This window comes from Astatotilapia calliptera, chromosome 10, assembly GCF_900246225.1.
Source record: "Astatotilapia calliptera chromosome 10, fAstCal1.2, whole genome shotgun sequence".
Lineage (NCBI taxonomy): Eukaryota > Metazoa > Chordata > Actinopteri > Cichliformes > Cichlidae > Astatotilapia > Astatotilapia calliptera.
In genome coordinates this window covers 11,976,348-11,995,057 of record NC_039311.1, presented here as the reverse complement: position 1 = coordinate 11,995,057, position 18,710 = coordinate 11,976,348, and the positions used below count along the sequence as shown (strand labels likewise).

The 18,710-nt window shown below is 41.1% G+C and overlaps 1 protein-coding gene across 2 annotated transcripts; it reads right to left on the bottom strand.

Annotated features, from left to right (window-relative positions):
* Positions 1 to 1,375: 1,375 nt before the first annotated feature.
* Positions 1,376 to 16,783, bottom strand: LOC113030783 (neuroligin-3-like). Of its 2 annotated transcripts, XM_026182496.1 has the most exons (7): positions 16,418 to 16,783; positions 12,495 to 13,165; positions 10,855 to 10,902; positions 9,889 to 10,038; positions 8,843 to 9,028; positions 6,012 to 6,801; positions 1,376 to 2,825 (listed from the first exon to the last, which is right to left on the bottom strand). In XM_026182496.1, the coding sequence occupies exons 2-7, from the start codon at positions 12,973 to 12,975 to the stop codon at positions 2,027 to 2,029; spliced, it is 2,454 nt and encodes an 817-aa protein (XP_026038281.1). In that variant the 5' UTR covers positions 12,976 to 13,165; positions 16,418 to 16,783; the 3' UTR covers positions 1,376 to 2,026. The 2 variants fall into 2 exon arrangements, with proteins under 2 accessions (XP_026038281.1, XP_026038282.1); XM_026182497.1 differs by lacking the exon at positions 10,855 to 10,902.
* Positions 16,784 to 18,710: the final 1,927 nt, after the last annotated feature.

The window sequence follows — 18,710 nt, the reverse complement described above, 5'->3', positions numbered from 1 at the left end:
ACAAGTATTGGCCCCACTGGTTATTAGAAAGATTGTAGTTTTAAGGGATATCTGTGGTGGTTTCACTTTTCAGACCCAGACGCTAGGCCAACCCATTATATTATCTATTACACTCGGAAAAGATAACCAACATAGCATATATAAGTTACTGACCTAGTAATGCTTTAGAGAGAACAAATCAACATAGATAGTCTAATTTTAACCCCAAGCCTTATCTAAACCTAAATTAACCTCACATCTTTTAAATTACTTCACTGGAAATAATCGAGATTCCACTTATTCAGCCTCACATTCAAACTATTTAACAATACTGGACTTTAAAATCCAAATTATAACTGAACTGGAGACATCTTTTTTGCAACTCATCAGAAAACACTTCAGCTGGAGAGTTAGGTGTGCTGAAATAGTGTCAGCTGATGTAGCATCCAGCTGCTAGCCTCAAGCAAAGAAGAGAAGCCAGTTACAGAGGTCTGTTGATCTCACTTCTTTATCCCCAGATTTTCAAATATCTTACATGAATTTTTTTTAGCGGCTTACCAAGGTTTTAAAAAACACTCCAGGAACAGTGTAACAGTGTAAATGCAGCACAGTTCCCCTGTAACTGCATCTCTAAGGCTAATCATGACCTAGATATTATACAGCTTAGGACTACCTTTCTTGACATATACGATTTATAAGTTGTCATTATACCTGCTTTTTCCCTATAAATTGTGTTCAAATCCCAGATTCGGACAAGACTCATCTTTAGTTCCAAAAATCTTTTAATAGCCATCTCATTTAGATTACCAGTAAACAATTTTATAGGTTCAAAGAACTCAAATCGCAAAGCTTGAGGTCCATCGTGTCCATTCAGTACAGAAAGACCCCTGGGTTTAGCTTGACAAGAGGTCCAAACCACTTGGAGAGGGAGCAATATTCTGCAAGTTTCATAAAACTGCTTTTTAAATGTGAATAACTGAATTGGTATACATACAGTTACAATGTAATTACAGTCATCTCTCTGAAGACCTTACAGTAGGCTTTTCATAAACAAACGACAAATAAAATGTTGGTCTAAGTTTATTCTGTACAAACAAGCCAAGCCAAAAGAACCATGAGTTTGGTTAGAGTAGGAAAAACACATCTTAAGCAATTTTCTCTTTATAGTGAAGCAGAAGATCTATTGCTACGATGTACTAAGCAAAAATTGAAAAGCACATAAAACAATAACATAGCAAGGTTACTCAAATAGACTACAATAAATTACACAATACTACATATGCAAAACCCAATGGTTAATTTCAACCAGTGCCTAATTTACATTTTTGTACTGCAGCTGTCAGCCACACACTCGCACCACACTCTCACAAACCAAGCCCCCCCCCCCCCCCCCCCACACACACACACAGTGCTATAATTTGCACTACCAGATAGAAATATTTTGGGTAAATTGGACAGTTTTAACACATGTGACCAGTAAAACTTCAATCCATTGTTGGCATGACTCCACAGTAATTCCTCATGTAAGCGATGTGCTGTACAAGGCATTTAAAGTAATTACAGTAAAAATACATTTTCATAATAAGCAATGTACCATGAGAAATATGTATAAAATAGCTTGATAATAGTAATAATAATACTGCTTTTATGCTTCTCCCAGATCTCATCTCTGTCCACCATGAGTTGTAATGTCACTTTGTTCCACGAGATCAAAATAGATATCACAGAGTAAGAAAAACTTCCCATACAAATCCAACTGTACAAACATTATACTAAGTTCTTGCTAGGTAAAGTTCCAAAAAAGCCAAAGTGGAAAATGAAATGCACTTTTTCTTTTCGACTGCCTTTGAAAATGATTATTATAAAATGACTCTGCAGTTAGACTTCCTATTATGAGAAAGCAAAGGCAGGATGTTCGCGGTTGTACACCTTTGGAAAAAGACAGAACATACATATTAAATCCTATTTTACCTACACATCCTAAATACAGCTTTACATTTCCATTTTTCATCTATGTCACATTTCTCATCTCTTTCTGGCTGCCAGGTTATACCCTTGTGGTAGAGTGGGTGCTGGGCAGGCCTGCAGAGCTGTAGCCAGCGGGAAAGGTGCTGTATGGACTCATGTTGGAAAGGCCCATTAGGGAGTTGGGGATCATGGTGATGTTGTTGGGGGTCATCAGAGGGATGTCGTCAGGGGAGCGGCGCTGACTGAGCGTATAGTCCAAACTGGGCGAGACGTGGAGAGGATTGTGAAGGGCCTCGCACTGGTTCCTTTGCTGGGATGACAAGGTCTCGTCTACTGTTGTGGTGTGGCTTGCATTATTGCCTTTGCTTTCGCGCTGCGGACTGGGCTGCTGTGAAGTGTCCTGGCGGCTGCGCTTGTCCTTGCGGTAGTACAGAGCAGCAAAGGCCAGAACGTTGAGGAACAGCAGTGACGCCCCGACAGCAATAGTGACACTGAGCTCTGTGGAGTAATCTCTCGGGTTTGGCATGATCAGAGGACCCATCTCTCTCCCTCCTTCTCCGCTACTGTGGGCAGTGGATAAAGGCGGGCGTCCAGTACCCCCAGACCTCTTGCCATTGGACTGGGTGGGATCCAGTGGTGTGACCTTGGTGGTGGTGGAGGAGTAATGGAACATGTCATGGAGGTTGTAGAGATGGGGCACCAGGTGTTTCCAGAAGGCTACTTTGGTTGCACGGTAATGGTCACGGATACGAGGCTTCAGGCCAATGTGCAAGTACAGCTGGTCGTAGGGGTCATACTTGGACCAGGCTACCTCCTCAAAGCGGTTGGCCTTGGTGTGGATGAACTTGGTGTCCTGTGGCACTGGCTTGTTAGGATCCCTATGAAGACATCATAGGTAAATTTTAGCCTTGGAGGGAAATTAATTTCAATATATATTAACTTTTAGCACAATCCTCTTCAATCCTAATTCAATGAACATGAGATTTTTTAAATATGTGATTTGGCTTATATTTGCCCTAACATCAATGGGCATCACTATTGAAAATATCTACATCACTACTGTTTTAATAACAGGAGGGATGTGCAAAGTATTTGGTTGTTACAGTTACTATTCTTAAACTTAAGAAGAATTTGCAGGAATTTCTACTTAGGTATTTTTTTGGCATCTTTTTACTTTTACTCCCTATCTTTATCACAAACAACTCTCCTTTCTGCTCCTTACATTTTTAAACAGGCTCATTACTTAAACTTTTACTTTAGCCATTTGAGGGGAGTTATTATATGCTGTCACTGAGCACCTTCAAACATCAGGCTGAATCTAAATGGAGGGAACAAAAAACATAAAAGACAACCCTACCGATGTGTCAATCACCGGCGCTAACCATACACAAAGAGATTAAAGTTTTTTTTTTTTTTTAAATACAAATTTAGGCCTCATTTAGCGCTGTATTCAGGGGTTTAATTGGACTAAATGACCTGGAATGATGTTTTTAGTGAAGGTGTTTATAAGTTGTGACTGCTAGAGCTACAGAAAGAAGTGAACATAAAGGAAGAAATGTTTTTTTTAACTAGCAGGTGATTTTAAATTCAATATTTCTAAGAGTTCAACAAATGTCAGCAAACAAAGTGTTTCTGTGCAGTTTGCCACACATCTACTAGCTAAAAGTATAGTTGTTGTTTTTGTTCCTCAGAGAGAGCAAAGAAAGTGAGATAACTTCACTTAGAAATGGAGAAAGATGTAAGAAAAAGAACAGGTTTATTTTTTAGGGTTATTATTGATTATTTTTAAGGGTAAGGTCTGTTCGTTAAGATTTGAAATTGATGCTTATACGTAACATTCAAATTTCTTTTATACTAACATTTCGCTATTAAAAGGTTACATAAAAGGTTGCAATTTTGTGAAGGGCATGCAGGTTTGCAGTAGTGTAGTGAAGTTTATAATGTTGTACTTTGTTGGACTGGTGCATGAGCGGCTGTGGTGTTCATGGTCAATGTAAGATTACATCAGTAGATTGAGGGTGATCGTGCTGTTTAGATTCACTCAATGAATCCTACCTTAGCTTTATACTGTCTAGGCTTTGGAAATCAGTTTATGCAAAAGCATCTGCTTATATCTTGTTGAATTCAGAGCAGCTACACAGGTCAGCTGATCAAAGCCTGTATACAAAAAAATGGAGCTCACAACAGAAATTATTCTATCTTAGTTCTAAGTGATTCTTTCCCCACCGCACCACCACAAGCTTAGGGTTCACACACATGCCAAATCTCACTGACTATACACATTTTCCTGTTTAGCCGTTGAGGCAAAGTCTGCAGTTGAAGGCAAATGCAAACAGAGCTGGTTTTATTTATTCCCTTTGTTTGTCCTCTGCTTCTGTTCTGCATAACAGGAATTCAAGCCGAGTGCAATCATCAGAATTACAATTTAAGTTGAAATGGACTTTCTATTCCTATGTATTAATATTATTTTATGATGCAATTAATATAACATGAGATTCAGTTCGTTTGGTACATTTCACAGCATGTACTTTTTCACTTTTACTTGATTAAAGAAGTTGAATTGGTACTCTTGGTGCTTTTACAAGATTTTTTTTTTTTTTTTTTAACAAAACCTCTTTTCTTGTACTTAAAAAAAGTCTGGTAAAACTGCCCCCTCTGGTGAAAATGACATTAACCTCATTGCTCAGGCCCACAAGTCAAGTCCATAAATTTTGCCCTTCCAAATATACAAGGAAAGATAGCTTTTCCAATGAAATGCAATACAGAAAGAGGAGAGAAACCTTATCAATATATAAGCAAAACAACAGGTCAACACAATGTAATATCACAAACTCTCCTCAAGAGCTCAGCATCCCCTCATCCCCCACACACTGAAACAGCAGCCTATAGTGATCAGTGCTGCATATCTGCCAACCACTAGGGCCATCACCCACAAAGATTCATTGCAGTTGTGCATTCAAAATGAAGGAAGACTCTGGCATGCAGCAGGGGAGCCCTCCACCACAACTCACTTAGATGTCTTTTATCTTCAAACACACTTAGTAAATCTTTGCCTTGGTATGATGAATTGAAAAACAAAGCTGTCAGAAAAAAAGGTGCAGAGCTCCACTCCAACTCCACATCCTACTGGAAGCCTTTCAGTTAGTGCAATTTGATCTTTGCTTGTTTTGGGCAAAATAAACTCACAATCGCTGAAAATTGAAGACAGATATATAGATGAATCGGCTGCATTTTTTTTGCCTCCTTGTAAAATCGATTTAAAAAAAAGCTAATCTGCCAGAAGGAAAGACAGATCCTGAGTGAAAAATAAGAGTTCGTCTCTAAACACTTATTTATTACCAGCATTTATCTGTAATACAAGTCGACGTATTTCCGTAGTGACAAAGTGAGTCACTCCTATCAAAAAACACAACTCACTAAAGCTGGCCTTAAATTTATAGAGCACATCTAAACTGTGTCTTCAAACTTTCTCTTCAGTGTAACCTTTTTGTTAAACACCAATGAACTGCTTTAAACATTTATGCGAATTTAGCTGTAAATTTTATTAGCCCTTACCTTTCGGACAGCTGCCCAAAGTGATGAAACTGTGTTATGTGCATTACACCAGGTTTTAGAGATAGCTAAACAAGACTTTGACTGTTTAAAAAAGAGACTAAATAGATACACTCAGTTTTGTCAGCTGATATGACTGTGCTGGACTGATGTCTGATTTTTATTAGGATCTGGCATTATGTATGCAGGGAAGCAATTAAGTTCACACGTATGGGTGCAGAGTTAAACTGTTTTTAAAACATTTTTAATGAGGTCAAACCAGTTGCAGCAAAGGTAAGGAGACCTATTGCACAATAAGTTGTCTAAATTAAAATCTTTTTAATGTCAGGAATTGATGCAAAGCAATAAAAACTAAGGCACAATTTAGGGACAGTTATGTTATTTCACAATCATTTCTAAGCCAAGACAGGAATATGAAATTAGAATGAATGGCAATTTAATGCATTTCAACGAATGTGTAAATGAGTCACATTCTTATTACTTTACTTTTTGCTGAATCCACTGTTACTCACCCACTTTTCGCAAAGTTGGTCCAATAAGTCATAACCACAGCGCTGAGCATGATATCGTTCCTGGAGAAATTACAGGGGAACAGATCAGTTGGGCCCACCATGGGGATGCCAAATACATAAGGCACCTCATCTCCATGCGCTGAGTCTGACCACACTGGCTTCATAAGGCTCTGGCAGTGGTGGTAGAAGGCGTAGAAGTAGGTGGGCGAGCCGTAGCGGGCGTGTAGGTCAGCCGTTACCACCGAGGGCTCCACCCACTGGTGGTCAGTGAAGAGGGCCACCAGGGTCTTCCTCCTAGTCTCTGGGTTGTCCTTGTCAGCCCAGTCTGTGTACATGAATTTGATTGTCTCCCTCAGTGTGTCCTTCCCTTCTGGGTAGCCATACAAACTGTCCACAAAGTCGGACACAGCAAAGTCAAAGTCGCTGCCAGACACACCGTCTTCCAGGTCCATCACATTCTCCACAAAGCGCAGGCCCTCTCCCTGATTAACACCCAGCATTATATCATAGTTAAGGAACTCGCCCTGCTCCATCAGGATCTCTGGGTCATCTGGGATGACATCACCATCGATGACAGGGCCAAAAGCCACGCGGTAACGGGCAGCCTGGATGTCTTGCTCAACCAGCTCTTTAGCACTTTTCTTCTGCAGGCAGGACACCATGTCTACTGTGTCCAACACATTGCAGCCAACCCTCTCAGCAAGCATGCGAGTGTACTTGACTGGCTGGTAGTTGACAGCCCAGCTGGACAGCGCTGAACCACTCTGGATGATGGCTCTGTGGAACAGACCTTGGGAGACAAAATTCAGAACAAAAACACACAGGACAAAGGCACAGAGAACATAGGTTAACCAGCAAAATCATATTTATTAACAGCATTCCTGACTGCCAGGAGCAAATACATGATTCACGTTGCATTAATTGGTATTCATAACTAAATCTGAGGCTGGCTGCCCGTTGCTTCTTGTGGCAACAAGATGAAACAAGGCCACATGTGACGTACTTTGATTATTAATCAGGAAGATTAGAAATACAAAGAATGATAAGGCTGGCGAGTTGAGCAGATGAGACGCCGCTAAGTAAAGCAGCGGGTAGAAGAAATAAATTAGTAAAGAGGAATGTTGCTTCTTCTTCTGAGAATATGAAAAACGCCAAAAAGAAAATCCATTCTTTTCTCGGCTGATTTCTAATTTGTCTCATGTGGCGTCTTCTCTATATGCAGATGACAGGGAATGCACATCAAACCAATTTCAACTCGGCTCAATTTTCAGTGAGGAGGTTCCAGTTTTCCTTACACTGGTCATGCACAGAGCTACTGTAATTGCAGCAACGTTATTGGCGTCCTGCTAACAAGCTGCTTAGCATACACGTAGCTTGCTGGTGCCAACTCTGTGGTGCAGGGGTGTGTGTGCAGAGAGCTGAATATGCAGTTACCCTGATCCTTCAGTGTTGATACAGTAAACACGCTGCTCTGTTGAATTGTTTATATGCAGTGCGTCACCTCTGTCTCTAGGGATTTTGTTTCTAGCACCTAAAAATGACAAGTGATATGTATCAACTCAGAAATACTCTGCTGGGGTTAAGGAAGAGCGTTCGCTGGAAAAGCAGTGCAGGGGCAGTGTCACTTTCTCCTTCCTTTGCTGTCATTTATTTCAATTTTTTAGGGCAGCAGCTAGCTAGTCTACTTCAAAGACAGCCGGAGGTCTTTGTGCATTTGCTGCAGCCAAGCTAGGACATTCAATACAAACCTCACAAAGGACGGCTCCCGCAGTCTCCCTGTCCTCGCATAGATGAAAACACACAATTTCTGTCCTTCTCGTGATTTTGGCCAGCATCAATGGGAGAACCAGGGCAATAATACAGCAAAGATAAGATGTTCAACTCCCAGCAGGCCACCCATATTGAAATACACATCTTTGATTCTTGCAAGGAGCTTTGGATGACTGTAAATCAAACAGCATGTTTTATTGTTACCTAGTTTTCTTTTTACCGAGTGTCAGAAGATTCCTGTAGGTAATGTATATCCTTTGCAGAGGAATTTCAATTAAAATCAAAGTGTCTTACACTGTTCAAAATATATGAAATAATTTGGTTTAAAGTATATTTTCAATTACAACACTAATGCAGCAGTTGTGTGTGTGTGTGTGTGTGTGTGTGTGTGTGTGTGTGTGTGTGTGTGTGTGTGTGTGTGAGTGAGTGTGTGAGTGAGAGAGAGAGAGAGAGAGAGCCAGAGAGAGAGCCAGAGCCGTGGAGGAGGGGTTTATCAGTTTTTAATGAGAATATCTTAAGAATTCGGACTGCTTCATTCTCATGCCAACCTTGTCTTTGGTAAACAATGTCTTCGCTCAAGGTTTTGCAATGACGGACGACAAACACACAACATCGTTGGTATTTTTAAATCATTTTCGGACGCTGCAGGTAGGCACACAAGGGTAAACAAACATCACGCCGAGAGACTGAAATATAAATGAGTTGGAATGGTAAAAACTGATGGTCACAGGTGAACTCGAAGACATGCTGAAAACTTTATAATGCCAGTAGGCTTCTTTAAGAGCTTCACGTTTTAAGAGGCAGAGCTTTTAGCCTGATTAGACTGAGTAAAGGGGAACAAAAGCAATCACTTACTTAACGAATACCCCCTTTACCCTACTCCCATATCATAACACTTCATCTCCCTGCCAGAGCATTTGGAGCTTCATTTGGAGAACAAAACTCTAAAACTGCCCCCCGCCTGGTGCTGAATTTTTGCATTAGTTATAGCCCAAACAGCAGGGATTAACACCACATCAAAGTGAGAGACAACTTCAAAAACAGTGATTGCAGATTCCTACCCTCTGAGTGGTGGGATAGAGTCAGCAAACTGACGCAGGAAGCACCAATTCCAGATCCAAAAACCGTGATGCGACTGGGGTCTCCTCCAAAGTACCCGATATTTTTACTTATCCAGCGTAGGGCTTGAATCTGGTCCAGGAGTCCGTAGTTTCCTTTTGCTGCCTGGTCACCGGTACTGAGGAAGCCTGGTGTATACAGAGAGACAACAGAGCCAGTGATGAAGAAGAGCTCGACCAAATATGTCACAGCTTTGATCTAAAGCTGTAGCCCAGCGGGGAGTCTGAATGAACTGACACCATTCCCCCTCAGGTGTAAATATGCCTTTGCTCTCTCCCACAGCGTTCCACTACCTTAGCCGACTCCTTGTAATAGTCTTCCAAGCAGCAGCGCCCCTTACCAAGCGATCCAGGCTCCGCTGCTCGTGAAATTTCAATGCTCTCCTCATAAGAGTGACTTCATAACGTTTAATGTAATGTAAATAAACCTTTTATTTCCAGAAAAAAATGTCATTAAACTACAGCGAGGTCACCGTTGCTCTTACACTTGCTCTTGTTACTGATCCGCTTGTCAAGTCTCATCCAAACACCTTACTGTTTTGAATGTTAAACACAGGGTGGAGGGTGTGGGGGGGCTCTCGACCTTGTAAGTGCCTGCGAATGGTGCATTTAAATTGTTTTACTTCGAAGAAAGGCTGATAATCTTGTACAGATTAGATAAATCCATCTAAAAGAAGATAAATTGTGTTTTCAGAGTGGGTATAAAACAGATTGTGTGAAACAAGGACATGGCATGATAAGTGTTTGCATAGCTTTTCCTCTGAAGACAACATTTGTATGCAGGCCAAGCTACACTATGCTACCCAGATCTCAGGAAGCTATATTTCCTTGTACAGCTTTCCACTATAGTTTTCTCTCATGTCTGTACTACATTTTATACGGTAATGACAGCAGCACAGTTGACGCTAATGACAGCGGTGACAGTTTATTCTCCCAAGTTCAAGCAGGACTAAATGTGTTGTTTGAAATGCCATTAAAATGTACCGCACCTAGTATTCCGATTCTGTAGTTGAGCGTGACGACAACAACATTTCCATAACTGGCCAAAACGCTGCCGTCCATCATGTTGCCGGTGCCCTCCATGTAGGAGCCTCCATGGATGTAGACCATCACGGGCCGTGCTTCGGAGTCCCTTATATCTGCAACATCGACGCACACACACACACACACAGATGCTAGGCAAACACCTGCAGAGGTGGGGGTGGAACAGCAGTGAAATGTAGACTTAAAGGAGAACTGTTACTAAAACTTTATGGCCCAACCACTTCAGTATGAGGTATGGGAAAAGACTGCTTAGAAAATGTGCTCAGAAGCAAGCTAAGGTGGGAGGCCTGTGGTGTGGAAGCTGTAATGACAAATGGCAAATATGCTCTGACACGTGTGTATGAATAATAAATAATTAACCACAGTTTCTATAGTGCATGTGAGGTGCCGGAGCAAGCATTATGTATAACATGCATGCGTAAGCAATATTAAAAACCCACAAATTTGAGACTGTCTATGTTTAGACCTAACTTTATAGATATGAAGTGGAAGGTGTCACACTACTCTGAGCTCTTTCTATTTATTAGTATGAGCTAAGAAGGAAACAGTCCTCTGTTTTCGCTATGAACAGAAAATCTATATTTCATGTTTTGGGGCCAATTTATTATATTGACGAATGACTGTCTTTACAAAGGACTATAAGACAGATAAGTAATAATGCAATCTCTGGATCAATGTGCATGAAAATAGAGATATAGCACTTACTGAAAGGATTGCAACTGTGTTCAGTACAAGACCGAGATGCACTAACAGGAAACTTATGTAATCATAAACCGGATAACATTTTTCTTATTCCTCTTCAAATAAAAAGAAACCCCCGCAGTTCTTTAGGAAAGTCAAAACAAAGGAGTGTAAGATCTTCATGAAACTAAAAGAATCCATGCATCAAGACTTTGAGCTCTTAAAAATACCTTCAGATATATGTATCTCAGCCGCCCCTTTTTTCTTGTGTTGGCTCCCTGGGATTCACATAAGAAAAAAAAAAAAAAGAAGTACAGAATTCAAAATAGCATGGTTGACTGTGCCTCTTAAATAATATACTGTCGGTCCAGACTTTCCTCGGTACAAAAAAGGTAGATGAAGTTAGGTATAATGTTAGTGTTAAGATGCTAACATTATGACACAAAATGATTACTGTTTATAATTCAGGTTTTAACAAATTGGTATTACCCGTTAAATCTTTTGTAAGTACGCACACATGCACATACACATGCTGTTGCCTTTGAACGCTTCAGTAACTGTGACAGCGAAGGATGCACGTATCTTGGTTCATCCTTCTCTCTATATTTAGACAAAGTGTCACGTTGATTCTTTGCAAAGGGAGTGGAATATAAGGTATATAGTGTTTTGGTGAATAGTGATAAAACTTTGAATAGTGCAATATTCAGAAACAGCCTGTGTAATGTGACAGGACGAGATAGACCACTGGAGGTAAGTGAAAAAGGGGTTTCACATCAGTGAAACAGGTAATAAAGTCAGAGCATGCCCCAGGTGCCTTTTAAATAAACAATGAACAAGTCTGAAGAGAGAAAAATGTATAGAAGAAAAGGGCAATGTTTCTCTGAAATAATGTGTTATTTAACCTGTTTGTGGCCAGATGAGTAGGCCTGTTGGAGGAACTCATTCGAGGGGCTGTGGGGCTACACCATTTTGGACTGCTACCTCTCAAGGAGGCTGTTTATCTGTTGTTGCTATGCTACCAGAGAAAAGCCAGTCAAAGCGTGGCATCTTACAAGTTGAACACGGCTAAACTTTCAGCCCCCCCCCCCCTTATGTCAAATACTCTGGAGGGAAGCTGTAACTGTAAGAAACCAAAACCTAATTGAAGTAACCTGAATTAAAGACCTCTGTTTGTCAACATTTGATTTAGGGAACACGCAGCATTACCGTGGTGTTACACTGTGCTGCTAATTTGCAGATTCACTCAAAATGTTTCCTCGCTGGTTCATTTCACACTTCTATTAGTTAGAAGAATAGGAGGGGATTCAGCATGCGATAGACGGTTGACTCCTGTACCTCACTAATTAGCCCCCAGCAGACATGCTGTCGGAGCAAAGCAGTGATTCGGTAATTTTAAAGAAGTTTTAGAAAACATGGAAAGCTAGCACTTTTACTTTTACTAGCACTGCTGTAATTTCCACTGGTGCTGTAGGCTTGTTATTTTAAAAAATACCAAAAATCTCATTTAGTTAAAGGGGGGACCAGTGCTTGAACAACACCTTGGCTCTGAAGTACTTCACTCGATATCTGTTGCTGGGAGAACATGCACATGCCTCAGTCTGTCTATGTTTAGGTATGCAGAGGATCAATTAAGTGGCATCAGGGAAAACTCTTTAGTTGCCTACCAAATCATTACCCCTAATGTGACAGCAACATGTCGGACAATGATGACATTGCACTGGGCAGTAAATCAGCCCTTGCTAGCAGCAGTGGCATGGATATTGGTTACACGCATGCTTTATGATGATCACAGCACAACATCAGGGCCACGATAAACAGTGATCAATGGACGTGGAACGCCATCGCTGTCCTTTTTACCACACCAACTCACCATCGTCTGTTGGAGCGTAGATGTTTAGATACAGGCAGTCCTCGCTCTGATCCTGAATGTATGTGGCCACTGTGTCCAGGTTATAGGTGAACCATATTGGCATCATAATCTCTGGCACAGTGTTGTGGATGTTCTGAGGGCAGACGGGCATGAAGTGGGTAGCGTTCTTGATACCTGACCAGGAGGAGGGCTGATCAGGGGGCATGAAACGCTTCTCGCCCAGAGGTGGGGCAGCATAGGGGACCCCGAGATACTGATCTACTGGCCTGAGGACCTCACTGGGCACAGGAACCCTGAGGCCGCGCAGTTTTCCATACTGGGTGGTCACAGTTGGGTAAAATTTCTGGCTCGTTGCCCTGGTCAGTGACCAGCAGGAACATAATATCCACCAAAGAAGAGCACAATGGGTGATGGTTACAGTCCCTTGCCGATGTAGCAGGTGTGCAGGCAACAGATGGTCTCTAAATGTAGCCAGCCACATGGTCTGGGCAAGATGGTGCCCTTGCACAACACAAATGCACACTTTAGTGTCTATTCAGTCCTTCTGCACTGACCCTGTCAACCAGACATCACTCACTGCGCCTTTAGATCTGACAGTTATAAAATCCGAATACACCTCAACCAGGTATCGAGCGCCCCCACTTCCAGCTTTCATTGCAGGGAACACAGATCTGAAAACGAGAGGATTTGACAAATTAGACCAGAAAAACATGAAAATGTGTGAAAAGAGTGAAAAAAACAAAAAATATCCACATAAATGATATTTTTAATAAAAGCATTACCTTCCTCCAGTTTAGCGCTAAACGCACACACTGGCTTGATAATAACCTTTTTATGCTTGCTCATGCACAAATCACTGAATACTGATCTTTGTGTATCAGTGGAGGAGGCGATAGGGAAAATCTGAAAAACCCATCTGCTGTGATGTTGGAGTGACGCTGCGAAACCATCTCGAGCTAAAAGGTGTTAAGAACTCAATTTCTTATGTAAAAGCAACACAGAGCAGAAGAGACAAATCTTTGATAAGTACCAAAGCAAGATTAAAAAACGGCGCGCTCGCGGAGAATAAATATGACTCGACTGGAATGTTTCAGTGTTTAATTTATTTCAAAAACCCCAAATCATAAGTGCAGTCTTTTTCTTTTCTTTTCTTTTTTAAGTCTTTCAGTGCATCTAAGCAGTACTGTCAGCTGTTGACATGATACATAATGGAAGTGATGAACATTCGCAGAACAAACATGCCTGATGGGACCCAAACCTCTCCACAGGGTGGAGTATTTCGAAAAGCCTTTATGTCTGTAACTGCTCTGCACTTTTTGCTTCCACTACTTTCAGGTGTCATAAATGGTAAGTCAGTGAATGGAGAGTTCAAGGCAGGATGATTTATTTTAGCTTTTGGATTTTTACTGCCTTTTCTAGTTTTTAACCACTACAGTTTTCATTTCCTAGAAGAACTGCATAACTGCAAAGCACAAAACAATGGAAGCTGCAAAATGAATTCCTTGATTTTTGACCTGTTAGTCCTTCAAGTCACTGAACACATATTAACACATATTAGTCTATCTCGTACCTCACTGCAAATGCAATCACCAGGTACCTAATAATAAGTAGTTACTGGTGTGTAAGCGTCACACACAGCCACCCCAACCACATGTGTGCACAGTGGTAAAATAAAGTGTAACCTTACCCCATGGAGACCTATAGAGAATAAAATGCATAGTTTCTCATCCAATTAACAATGCTCTAATACAAAATTCATCCCATCTTAGTCCTTATGGTCTAGGACAGCAGTAGGTGTGATGTGCTTAACATCAGGTTCACACTGGCATGTCAATAGGCAAAGCAAAAGCAAGCTTGTTAACCTATTTAGATTATTGATAAGCACTTCACTGAGGTTTGTCAAAGCCTGCTGCTAAACAGCTCCATTTTTAACCCGATGAACCTAACTAATAAGAAAGGGAGCAGTTTCTTCCCGCTATTATAAACACTAATTAACCATAGCTGTGGCGCACCGGTTTTCCTTGTTCTCTGCAACATTTTGTTTACACTGGCAGGGACACAAACAGAGGCAGCTCGTCCTTTTCTTTTGCAGGTGCTGTGCATCAACCAATATGAACATCATTACATTATTCCCATTTCCAGGCAATGAGACAATTCAGATACATTTTTATTCTCACACTAGCACCGAGGTTCATTTGAGAAATATTGTAGATCTGTGCCTGGGGCCAGCTTTGTCTGTATTAATTAACAGTTATGAATGTTCCACCAAAAGCCAAAAAGGACAAGACTTGTTCTATCCCCTATCTTTTATACGACAATGATGTACAGCTCCCACGACATTTAAATGGGAAAGATAAAGAAGCAGATTTTTTTTCTTTTTTTTTTTCTCTTCTGTATATCAGGGCACATCTCCTGGTTTGAAAGTGACACAGATAATAAATCATTTGGATCCATTTAGAGGTGAAAAAGCCTTCTCTCTCTTCACAAAACCTGCTGTGAAATCATTATCCATTATGAAATTAGCGGTAACATGCTGTACAGAGGGAATCACTAGTCAGACTTGGTTAGTTGTCTCTGGTTTAAGAAGCAGCAAAAAAAAAGGCAATGCTGGAGATCGAGGAGATAATATGTGGACTTAAAATGAGAGGCATTACCTTCCTCATCACACATTTGCAGTGTTGCTTTCAACCCATCGGTACGTTTTTCTCCATCTGACATTCAATCAGAGTCCTAATTTAAGTGTCGGAGCAAAGCTGAGGTGGTTTCTTTTGGGGCTGTACCTCATATAAAATACTTATTTTGTTTCACTGACGTCACTGCAGACAGTCAAAGCGCCTGCATACTGCTTTCCCAACTTCTTCTGGTGTGCGATGGGACAGATGTGGATAAAAGCTTTATAGCTTACACCAAATGGGCCATGTAATAAAATTGAGCTATCACTCAGTCAAGTATGATACACCGCAAGTTATTTAGCAATTTAGACTGGCAACATGCCCAGAACCCAGTAACTAAGTTATATTTTTAAAAAAGAAACTGTTTTACAACCATAATGTTTTACTCTAACAGGCTTGTTTGCACTATGCACACACACATGTGGCTGCGCCACATCGGTGGTTTAAGTGAATACCTAGCGTCCCTGAGGCCAAAATACTTCAATTCCCATTTGACTGACTTGATCCTAGTTACAAACCTATTAGAATGATTGCTGTAATCATGTTTCACTCCCACCATTACTATCTCTACACCTACATCATTGACAGGCACACAAATCAACTCCAATTCACCACTAATAAAAAAAATCTCAACAACATCTTATCGACTGGATCCTGGTAGCCCGGGGCCCCCCCTGACATGAAAAGATTGGAGAAGGAGCCTGTGTCAGACAACAGTGGGCTACCGAGCTCCCAATGCCCTTGTAATTCGACTGGTGTGGATCAAACCCGTTTTAGTGGATTTCCCAAATCCCCCTAATTTTGCAAGGCAATAAAGAGGAGCAGGGATTGGTGTAGGGGTGAAAAAATATCCTCCGCGGAAGGTGTAGGTAGCACTCAAACATAATGATCACCGCTTTATAAATTAATGCAAGGATGCAGACCAGAGAAAACCAAGCCACAGCCCACGTAGCATCGACAAACTGCTGTAGTGTGTGTGTGTGTGTGTGTGTGTGTGTGTTTGTGTGTGTGTGCGCGCCTCACGTTGTGACTGGGAAGCTTGTTTAATCTAGGTCTAGGACGGTGTAATATTGGATAAAATGGGGAAAATAAAACACCGAGCACAGAAAAGAGCCACTGTGGTAAATCGCAAAGCAATCGCTTTAAAGAACACAGTCAACCCAGATGTCAGTGATCAATCTGAACAAAGATTCGTCTCATGGAGAGAAGAAAAAAGGAATTAAAAAGATCAGAATCATTAGGTTAACTCACCTGCTTATTCACAAGCTAAGACGCGCTCCATCTCGAGATTTCCTCCATACTATGCCCGTCAGTTACATAAAACAATATGTTTCGTGCGTGTGTGTGAGTGTGAGTGGAATATTTCTCCGGTTTCGGTATCAAACGCGCAGATCTTCACTCTTATCTCCTGCTTCGCACAGTCTGTGTGCTTTGCGCATTCACGACGCCAAGGTCAGGAGCGCCAACGGTTTTAATGGAGCGCCCACCATAGAGATCTCTCTACGGCGCCCACTGCTAGCGCGTTACTAGGCAACCACCGGGATACGCCGGTGCATTAAATTCACCATCCAAAAAACCCGACTGAATCCCAATTTAGAAACCATTAACTAAGCACCTTAACCTCGGACTGCACTCATGGGCGCACACATTTCGTGTAGAGGTAAAACCCATCTACGACTGACCACATCAAAAAGTAAAGTGAGCAGGCCTGCACGGACAGAGAGAGAGAGAGACCACAGACACATTTGCATTGGCAAAAGCCTTTTTAGCAAATTGTGACAACAACGGCAAAATAGAAAATGTTGCAAACCACCCTCCAGTGTTATCCCATGCTTTGCAGCACATGTTAGACCTGATCACCCAGTAGAGTCATTAAAAAATCTTATTCGTACTAGATCTACACTACACAAACAATCAGACTGAAGATGCAAAAAACAAACAAACAAACAAACAAACAAACAAAAACTAGTTAAATGCTGTGAGCCAAAATGACCACAGGTGCTAGGAAACCAGTCTATGACAGGTAAGGGGGAAAATATATCTTCCCCAAAAAACAGATCATTCCAGTAATTGTTTTTTGTTTTTCTCTAGCTTGCTGACTTTCTGTTTAAGCACCTGTATGTGGGGAATTGGGCTTATGCTTTTGTTGCATTCAGTGGTTAAACTAAATCTAAAAATATGAACATCCAACCACACTAGAATCTGTCCCAACGATACAGATGAGTTATGAGACAAAGTCTGGGCAGTTGCTGACAGGGCAGACATATTCCCCCACATATCCTTTTTTTTTTTTTTTTAATAATGCCCAGTGGTCACAGCTATGATGCACAGCTGAGGGATCATTTCTAGACTTCTTGGAGAGAGATGCTGCCCAGTGTAGTGTGCTTCAAGCTGGGTTACAAATGAAAGCTTTTTACAGAAATGAAAATATTTTGCATATATGTTGGTTCCCATGCAGGGAACAATCCCTGTTTATTACAATGAGTTTCAAGCGCATCTGACCACATGAACAGAATACTATTGGTTATCAAAGGACAAAAACATTGCAAATCTAACAGTCGCCATTTATTCAATTTTAGCGTTATATGCCTAACTCAGTCAAAAAAAGCCAGAAATAAATCTACCAGGTCCTCTCTAGCCTGAAGTCTTAATCCTACAGCTGGCCTGATAGACCCACATCTTCCTTTTAATCAGTATTGCCTGACCCTGTGGTACCAGGTCTGGGTCACACACTCACCTGTGAGCTCCTGCGTAAGATTTGTAAGGCTGCCAGATGGGTTAGGAATGATCCTGCTTAAGTTGCTTTCAGAAAAGGCAGAGAAATGCTGACCTGACAGTATCTGTATGTACACAGCTGGCAATGCCCTTGTGGTAACAAAAACAGGTCACTGTCACTGAAGCAGACAGACACATCCACCTGGGAGGGGAAAAGTATGAGATGCACTGACTAATGAGGAACCAGTTTTTCACAAATGGAGATCTGAGCATTTTAACCCAAAATTTGGGTTTAGTTTAAAATCTAAAATACTGGGAAAATTATAGACCAGTTAGAGGAGTATGGGACTTATGTGACACCGTGATACAATAAAAACAAACTGAATTCAAAAAGAATTAATGCTCTGCAGGTGGTCAATGCTCATCTTGATTGTAGAAACAAAGCTTACATACTAATTCTCTTTCTCCCTTTTGCTTTTTGATAAAGGTGAGTATTGTCTTTCTTTTTTGATTCCCTTTGCCCTTCTCAATCCATCTTCCCCTCTGCGATGTTCCTCAGGACCTATGCTGCAGTGCCCGCCTTGTGGTAAGAAGATACAATATCAGCATGTCCAAACAATGCACATCACTCCCACTGTACTCCCCAATCACCCTTTCACCACATTAAAGATTTTATGCAAGATGAACGCTATCATGTTCTACTGACATTTTCTCGGCGGCGTACCATATCATCTTGCATTTATTTGTGATCATTTATGGAAATGAATCAACCTAAAAGGTCTCTGTGTTGCTCAAAAATGCCATAAATAGATGATATAAAACTTTAATG

What these genes read in the sequence shown, in the direction of transcription:
- LOC113030783 (XM_026182496.1), bottom strand. Translation starts at nt 12,975, where the DNA reads ATGTGGCTGGCTACATTTAGAGACCATCTGTTGCCTGCACACCTGCTA. An exon ending in TCTATCCCACCACTCAGAGG is followed by an intron (nt 6,802 to 8,842) that starts GTAGGAATCTGC and finishes TTGTCTCCCAAG; the next exon opens with GTCTGTTCCACAGAGCCATC. An exon ending in ACCAACTTTGCGAAAAGTGG is followed by an intron (nt 2,826 to 6,011) that starts GTGAGTAACAGT and finishes ATGTCTTCATAG; the next exon opens with GGATCCTAACAAGCCAGTGC.